General features: G+C 54.1%; 1 protein-coding gene across 1 annotated transcript in view; it reads left to right on the forward strand.

Annotated features, from left to right (window-relative positions):
• PBX4 (PBX homeobox 4) overlaps positions 1–6,929 on the forward strand; it is a 75,573-nt gene extending 68,644 nt beyond the window's left edge. Inside the window, exons 7-9 of the mRNA XM_006147152.2 lie at positions 2,399–2,552; positions 3,438–3,544; positions 6,626–6,929. Of these exons, the coding sequence (XP_006147214.1) occupies positions 2,399–2,552; positions 3,438–3,544; positions 6,626–6,718 (354 nt within the window). The 3' untranslated portion in view covers positions 6,719–6,929. The remainder of the gene's footprint in view (positions 1–2,398; positions 2,553–3,437; positions 3,545–6,625) is intronic.
• Positions 6,930–8,056: the final 1,127 nt, after the last annotated feature.

The raw sequence follows: 8,056 nt of genomic DNA on the forward strand, positions 1-8,056 counted from the left end.
GATTTCTCGCTTTCTGTCTCTCTGTCTCTCTCTGTCTGGCGAACGCACACGTTCTATCGTGAAAACCTCTGAAAAGAAAAGAAAAGAAAAGAAAAGAAAAGAAACCTCCCCCCCCCAAAAAAAAAAAAGACAACTGAACTCCACATGCCCAACTGCGTGGTTCGATCCCCAGTGGCTTGAAGGACATGCCAGACACATGTGCATGCATGCCCAAAATCCTAAGACGAGTCACTCACTCCCTGGGGAGAGATTTCTCACTCTCTCTCTCTCCGCCTCTCTGGCATGCACACATACTCTATAGGAAAAACTAAAAAAATAAATACGTGAAAGGCTGGTGGGGGTGACCAGCCCGGGGCCTGCTGGCTAAGGTGACTGAACGCCACATAGCCAACAGCACAGTTTTAGTCTCAAAACATACCAGGTGTGTGTGTGTGTGTGTGTGTGTGCACATATGCGCAAGATCCTGAAAGAAGAGAAGGGACAGCAACATTCTCTTCGCCATGGGGGTGTTGTTTCCTCTGTCTCTCTGTCTCTCTCTCTCTCAGTCTCTCAGTCTCTCTGTTTGTCTTCAGCATGTCCTCCAGCAAAAAAAAAAAAAATTTTTTTACATGACTGGAAGGGCTGGGAATGCTCTCAGCACCCCGCAGATGGAGGCCAGGCCAGATTTGAGGCTCCACACTGCACAGTGCTTGGGAGGGGCACCCACAGAGAAGTTTCCAATCTTGCCTCAGCGGTCTGCTGAGGGCGTGGAGCCTCGCCCTCGGAGGGACCTGAATGCAGGTTTGGAAGCACACCCAGCTCTGATTCCATCGTGGCTCGGGGCCAGTTCCTGCTGCCTGATAGCAAGGGTATGATAAGGGCCCCTCCCAGGCTGCGAGGAGGGTTAATCAAGCATTCTGCAAACACGCTTAGCTCAGCGCAGGCTGCATTCCAGCTACCCTGCGGTGTGTCTCCCTCGGTCGGTCGTTGGGTGGGTTTGGGGTTCCATCCCATGCGTCCCTTAGCTCAAACTCTCAGAAGTGAGGTGACTGCCTCCCACTGGCTAATAGAGGAATCCAGATACGGCCTGTTGCCTACAGTGACCAGCAGGTGGCGCTCATCCCCCCCATGAGTCACTGGCATTCCTCTTCCTTTTTTTTTTTTTTTTAAGAAAGATTTCTGTTTTAGGGCGCATGCGCTTGCCAGAGAGACAGACAGCCAGAAATCACCTCCCAGGGGGGATGGCCACGCCACAGTCCCTTCTCCTCCATTCTCCTCTGGGGATCTTGGGCACGCGTGTACACGTGCCCAATGTGAGTTTTAATCCACCGGGTCTAGGACTCGAGCTGTAGTCAATTACGTGGGAGTTCAGAAATGTAACCATTACGCCATCTGCTGGTCTCTTTCTCTTTTTTTCTTTTAAAAGTTTTTGCCATAGGGTGCATGCTTGCTAGAAAGAGAGGGAAGGTGAGAAAGCACCCCGCTGGGGGATGGCCACCCCACAATCCCTTCTCCTCCAGTCTCCTCTCTGGATTTTGGGCATGCATGCGTGCACATACCATTCACCATAATTTTCTTTTTTCTTTTAAATGTTTATCTAGTCTTTTTTTTTTTTTTTTTTTTTTTTTTTTTTTTTGAGAGGTTTTTGCTATAGGGCACATGCGCTCACCAGAAAGGCAAAGAGAGACAGAAAGACAGAAAGCGAGAACTCACCCCCCCAGGGGGGATGGCCACACCACAATCCCTTCTCCTCCATTCTCCTCTCAGGATCTTGGGCGCACACGCACACGCGCCCAGCGTGAGTTTATGCCACCGGGTCCGGGACTCAAACCGTGGTCAATTACATGAAAGTCCAGCAACACAGCCATTACGCTAACTGCTGGTCCCTGTTCATTTATTTTTAATTTGACCAGAGAGATACACATACAAAGAGAAACACAGAGAGAGAGAGGAGCCAAGTGAGAAAGCAAGCCACCAGGTCCAGGACTTGAACCATGGTTGGTCCATGTGGGAGTGTCCAGCACCTTAACCACCACACCACCTGCTGCCCCCCACCACCACCATGATTTTCAAGCCACCGAGTCCAGGACTTGAACCAATGTGCTACGCCACCTGCTGGCCTCAACATTCCTCTTCATCCAGCTCCTTCCCAGCCCAGGCTCAGCAGCACATTAATTCGTGGCAGCAGAGCTCATCCCTCTCCAGGACTCGCCGGCTTCATGTGTTCTCAACCCCCTGTGGCCATTTCCCTGGTCTACAGTCCAGTGGGTGCGACCTTCTCAGTCCTGGCCCCTTACCACGCCCCAGGGCTAGGCTGTGGAGGGGAGTCAAACCTTTTCCTCTAGGTCAGAGCAATGGTCTGTTTATGACGTAGCTCACCCTGGTCAACTTTCCCAGTGATTTCTGTGCGTGTCCCCAGGTCTCCAACTGGTTTGGTAACAAAAGAATCCGGTATAAGAAGAACATGGGGAAATTTCAAGAAGAGGCTACCATTTATAAGGGTAAAACCCCGGATACTACTGAAGCCAGGGTCCCAGGGAATGCAGGCAGCTGCCCGTCAACGCCCAGCTCTGGTGAGTGAGACAGCCTGGCCCAGGAAGGTGACAATGGGGAGGGCCAGCTGCTACCCCGGCTGGTTGCTGAGACTGACACACCTCACCTCTTTGTGTAAGCTGTGTGATTTCTGCCCCCCTTGGCCGTGAGCCCAAACAGCCCGCCCATACCGATAAGATAGGACATGGGGCCAGCCAGTGGCATGGTGGTTGGGGTAGATAGATCCCAGATGACCGACGAGGCAGTTCAATTCATGGACTTGGTGGCTTAAAAAACGTACACCTGGGCTCAGCAGTTAGCGTAATAGCTATGTCGCTGGAGTCCCATGTAGTCGACCACGGTTCAAGTTCCAGACCCGGCGGCTTAAACTCCCACCGGGCGCGTGTGCGTGCGTGCCCAAGATCCCAAGAGGAAAATGGAGGAGAAGGGATTGTGGCATGGCCATCCCCCTGGGGAGTGATTTCTCACTTTCTGTCTCTCTCTGTCGTTCTGGCGAGCACACGCGCCCTATAGCAAACCCCCCCCCCCAAAAAAAAAAAAGAGATAGAGAAATAAATCCAGTGCATGTGTGTGCATGCCCAAAATCCCGCGAGGAGAATGGAAGAGAGTGGATTGCGGTGTGGCCATCTTCCCAAGTAAGAGATTTCTCACTTTCCCTTTCCGTTCTTCTCTGGTGAGCACATCCCTCCCCGTAGCAAAGTCTAAAAATAGTTTAAAAGATAGAATGCAAAGCCTCCTTGGCCCAGGTCCCCACCTTATGGTAGTGGAAGCAGGGCCAGACATCACATGGGGGCCGTATTCGGGTGGAGGCTGCATTCTCGACCCTTTCTCTGGTCCCTCTTGCACCCCCTGCTGAGTCCACCTTCCTCTGTGACGCTGTTCCTGACCCCGGCCACCTCTTCCAGGTTCCTCTGGTCCCTTCCCACTGACCAGCGCCGGAGACGCGATTGTCACCCTGCGGACGCTGACCTCTCTCCAGTCCCCTCTCGGGGGAGCCACTCTGCAGTCCCAGGTGAGGCTCAGGCACCGTCCTGCAGGCCCCAGGGTGGGGAGTGGCATCCTCTGAATAGGCCATCAAGTCACACACCGCTTGGCCTCTGCATGGCTCCCCCGAGCTCCCAGCAACCATGCAGCCCACCTTGTCACGACTGCAGGTTGGCGAGGCAGGGTCCACCCACAGGACTGCCCCTCTCCCTGCCTTCTGCTGCTGCAGGATGGTGACTCCTGGCAGCCATGGAAAGTGGCGCACACTCTGCCTTTGAGGGCCCGAAACAAAGGCTTTAGTTGTGGAGGGGAAGGAGCTTCCCTCCCCGGGGAGCGTGGGGAGGAGGTAGTGGGCAGTGAGCCAGAGAGGGAGGCCTGGAGGAGAGCTGGCCCCAGGGCCCCTCCTGTCGGGAACATGGAGTCCGCAGGGCTGGCCCGCTGCCAACCTGGTGCTGCAAGGCCCAGCCGGGAGGATGCAGGCAGCTCGCTCTCCCTGGCAGAAGCTCTCACTTCCAGGCTTGGCCGGTGCAGGGGGTCTTTGGTGACTGGGAAGAAATGAGCCGTCATCTCTGGCAGCCGTCATCTCTGGAACTTTCTCAAATGTGATGGGCACTATGCCATCCCCTCCCCAGGCTCTGGGGCCTCCCCAGTCTCCCCAGATGGTCTCAGGGGCCTGACCCCAACTGTGGGGGAGCCTGGAAGTAGAGCCAGCCAGACCGTGGTGTGGGGAGTGTGCTGAAGACGTTCTGTAGACCCGGATCTGACGTCCCCACCAGGCACGACATGGTGTAGCATTGCTGGCGACTTACGGAGCTCATGGGTCTCCTCAGAAGCGCGTCCTGCAGGGACCAGCAGTTACCGGAATGGCTATGTCGCTGGACTCCCATGTAGCGGACCGTGGTTCGAGTCCTGGACTCGGTGGCTTAAACTCATGCTTGCCGCATGGCCAACCCCACTGGGGGGTGATTTCTCGCTTTCTGTCTGTCTCTGTCTGGTGAGTGCATGTGTACTATAGCAAAAACCTCTCCAAAAAAAAGCATGTCCTGCAGAGCCAGGTAGCCCGGATTGATTTACCACATTTGGCCCTGGAGAACGGATGCCTCCTGGTGACATCAGCCCGGTCTGGCCTGGCTGTGGGCTGAGTACATGCCATGCCACCCCTGCAGGGGCCTCATCTTTTTTTTTTTTTGAGAGGTTTTTGTTTTTGCTATAGGGCACATATGCTCACCAGAGAGACAGACAGAAAGCGAGAAATCACCCCCCAGGGGGGATGGCCACGCCACAATCCCTTCTCCTCCATTCTCCTCTCGGGATCTTGGGCACACACGCCTGGCGTGAGTCTAAGCTACCGGGTCCAGGATTCGAACCATGGTCAACTACATGGGAGTCCAACAACACAGCCATTATGCTAACTGCTGGTCCCCAGGGCTTCACCTTGCTCTTTGCACACCCAGGGCTCAGTCCTGTGCCTGGTGCACAGTCAGTGCAAGTGTGTAAGAGAAATTAGGCTGTGGGGGTCAGGGCCCACCCTCAGCTCTAGACTAGGCCAGCCCCTACTCACCCCTCATAGTAAGCCAGGAAGATCAGGGGCCCCATGCTGGCACCACACCCCTGTTCCCACCCATGTCCCACTCGGCATGGCTGCAGGTCTTTGTCCTGGTCTCTCAGAGACACCCATCATGAGCAAGGACCTGCCCTCACTCACGGCCGTCTTCCACAGTGCCAGCCTGTCGACTCCCCTCCAACACACACACACACACGCACACACACACCACACACATGCCCACACTCACACACACACATGCACACACTCACACATACACACATGCACACACACACCACACACATGCCCACACACACCACACACATGCACACACTCACACACATTCACACACTCACACACATGTACACACACATCCATACACGCTCACACACACATGCACTCTCACACACATACCTTCCCACACACACATGCACACCCCCACACCCACACATACACACATGCATGCACACACACCACACACATGCACACACACATGCACACATTCACACACATCCACGCACACTCACACACATGTACACACATCCATACACGCTCACACACATGCACTCACACACACCACACATGCACATACTTTCACACACACATGCACACACTCACACATACACACATGCACGCACACACACTACACACATGCACACGCACACACACCACACACATGCACACACTCACACACATGCACACATTCACACACATGCACGCACACTCACACACATGCACATACACACATCCATACACACTCACACACATGCACTCACACACACCACATATGCACATACTTTCACACACACATGCACACACTCACACTGACACATACACACATGCACGCACACACACCACACACATGCACACACACACATTCACACATACACACACATGCACACATTCACACACACACACACACACTGTCCTGCTCCTCTGGAGCACGGGTCTGCTGTCTTCACACTGACTGAACGCCAGGTGATGTTTTTGTCCGAAGGCAGCGTGTCCCTGAGGTGAGGGCGTCAGTCCAGGCTGCTCTCAGACTGATGGCCACCTACCTCACGCTCGCCACCTCCATCCTAGGGCCCATGGCCGTGGGTCCTGCGGAAGAATTTCCTAGAGTTAGGCGGGCCCCCCAGTGCCCCTGTACCATAGACAGAGCTCCCCGCCCCTCGTGACGAGGAGACCTCCTTGTCATCAGCCATTCGTGCTACCCCCTGGCAACCCCGCTAGGCCAGTGTCCAGGTGGGTTGCCCCTCCCTGTCACTAAGTCTCACCATGGCGTTTCAGGGGGGACGGGCTCCATCCCCCCCCCTCAGGGTGTGGAGCCCCCAGCTGCCCCCCCGATGCCATGTGACCCCCCCCCCCCGCCAAAGCTGACGGAGGACATCTTTCTGCTGGGGAAGCTCGTCCACCCACAACCCGGGACTCACGTCTGTCCCATCTCTCCCTGGCTTTCTTCCAGGTTGTCTGAGGCATGTCCTCAGTCTGCCTCAGGATCCCCGGGGACTGGACAGCCATCGGTCTCAGCCCCCGCCTCTGACACGCAGTCTCTTGTCTTTTCAGGTCAGGGGCAGCTGGCAGGGAGTCGCCCCCCGACTGATGACCACCTCACCTGTGGGAGGCCCCGGCAGCGTCCACTCCGACACATCGAGTTAAGTTTTGGAGCCCGAGCAGAAAAGAGCCCCGTGAGAGCTGCCGGGTGACATCGGACCCGCGTCACCAAATGTGCAGTCCATTACCTCAGAACTCCGGCGACAGGGCCCCCTCAGCCTTATGACGCCCGCGCCCTCTCTGCTCATCCGCAGGGATTTGGAATGGCCTGGAACACTGTTCACGTTCCCGCCCCAGTTTGTTTTTTTAATAGTGATTTTATGGTAAGGCTATGAACTTGTCCCTTCCAGGACTTGTCACAGATTTTCCCATTAAACGTTTTGGCTTATTTTCATTTTGATTTTTTGGGTTTTTTTTTTTTACTACAAATTTGTTTCAGGTAACAGTTGACAATACAGGCGCCACACACAGGTGCGAGCCTCACGCGTGTCACAATTCTGACCCCTCCTCCGGGCCACACTCTTCCCACATCTCTTCTGTGATATCGTTTCCTTCTGGGTTTTGGGTTTTTTTTTTCTTTTTTATTGGGGGCAATGATCCAAGAGGTGGTTTTTTATTCTTTATTTTCTTTATTTTTCATTTATTTTGCTATAGGGCGTGTGCACATGCCAGAGAGATATAGAAAGAGAGAGAGGGAAGGCGAGAAATCACCCCCCAGGGGAATGGCCTCTCCAAAATCCCTTCTCCTCCCTTCTCCTCTCAGAATTTCGGGCATGCGTGCACAGGCACCCACCGTATTTTTTCCATTACGCTAACTGCTGGTTCCCAACCCACCGTATTTTTTCAAGCTGCCATTTCTGGGACTGGAATTACACACTCAGCCATATGGGATCCAACCGTCTTAACCACAGTGCCACTTTTTTTTTTTTTTTTTTTTTTAGGGATTTGCTGTACAGAATGTCCACTCATCAGAGAGAGACAGAGACAGGGAAGGCAAGTGGGAAAGGTCCCCCAGGGGATGGTCTCTCCACAGTCCCTTCTCCTCCATTCTCCTCTTTGGATTTTGGGCTCAGATGTGCATGTGCCTGGCATGTTTTTAAGCTACCAGGTCTGGGACTTGAACCGCACAGTCAGCAATGTGGGATCTAGCCGCCTTAAACACAGTGCCACCAGCTGGCGCCCATTTTTTGTATTTGTGTGTGTGTGTGTATGTGTGTGTGTTTTGTTTTGTTTGAGAGATTTTTGCTATAGGGCGTGTGTGCTAGCCAGAGAGAAGGAAAAAAAGTGAGGAATCAAGCCCTCAGGGAGGATGGCCACACAGCAATCCCTTCTCCTCGGGATTCTCAGCACACAACCACACGCTCACAGCGTGGGTTTCAAGCCTCCAGGTCCCAACTCCAACCACAGTCAGCCATGTGGGAGTCCAGTACCTTAATCACTACA

Source organism: Tupaia chinensis, unplaced genomic scaffold (genome assembly GCF_000334495.1).
Source record: "Tupaia chinensis unplaced genomic scaffold, TupChi_1.0 Scaffold000201_1, whole genome shotgun sequence".
Classification (NCBI taxonomy): Eukaryota; Metazoa; Chordata; class Mammalia; order Scandentia; family Tupaiidae; genus Tupaia; species Tupaia belangeri.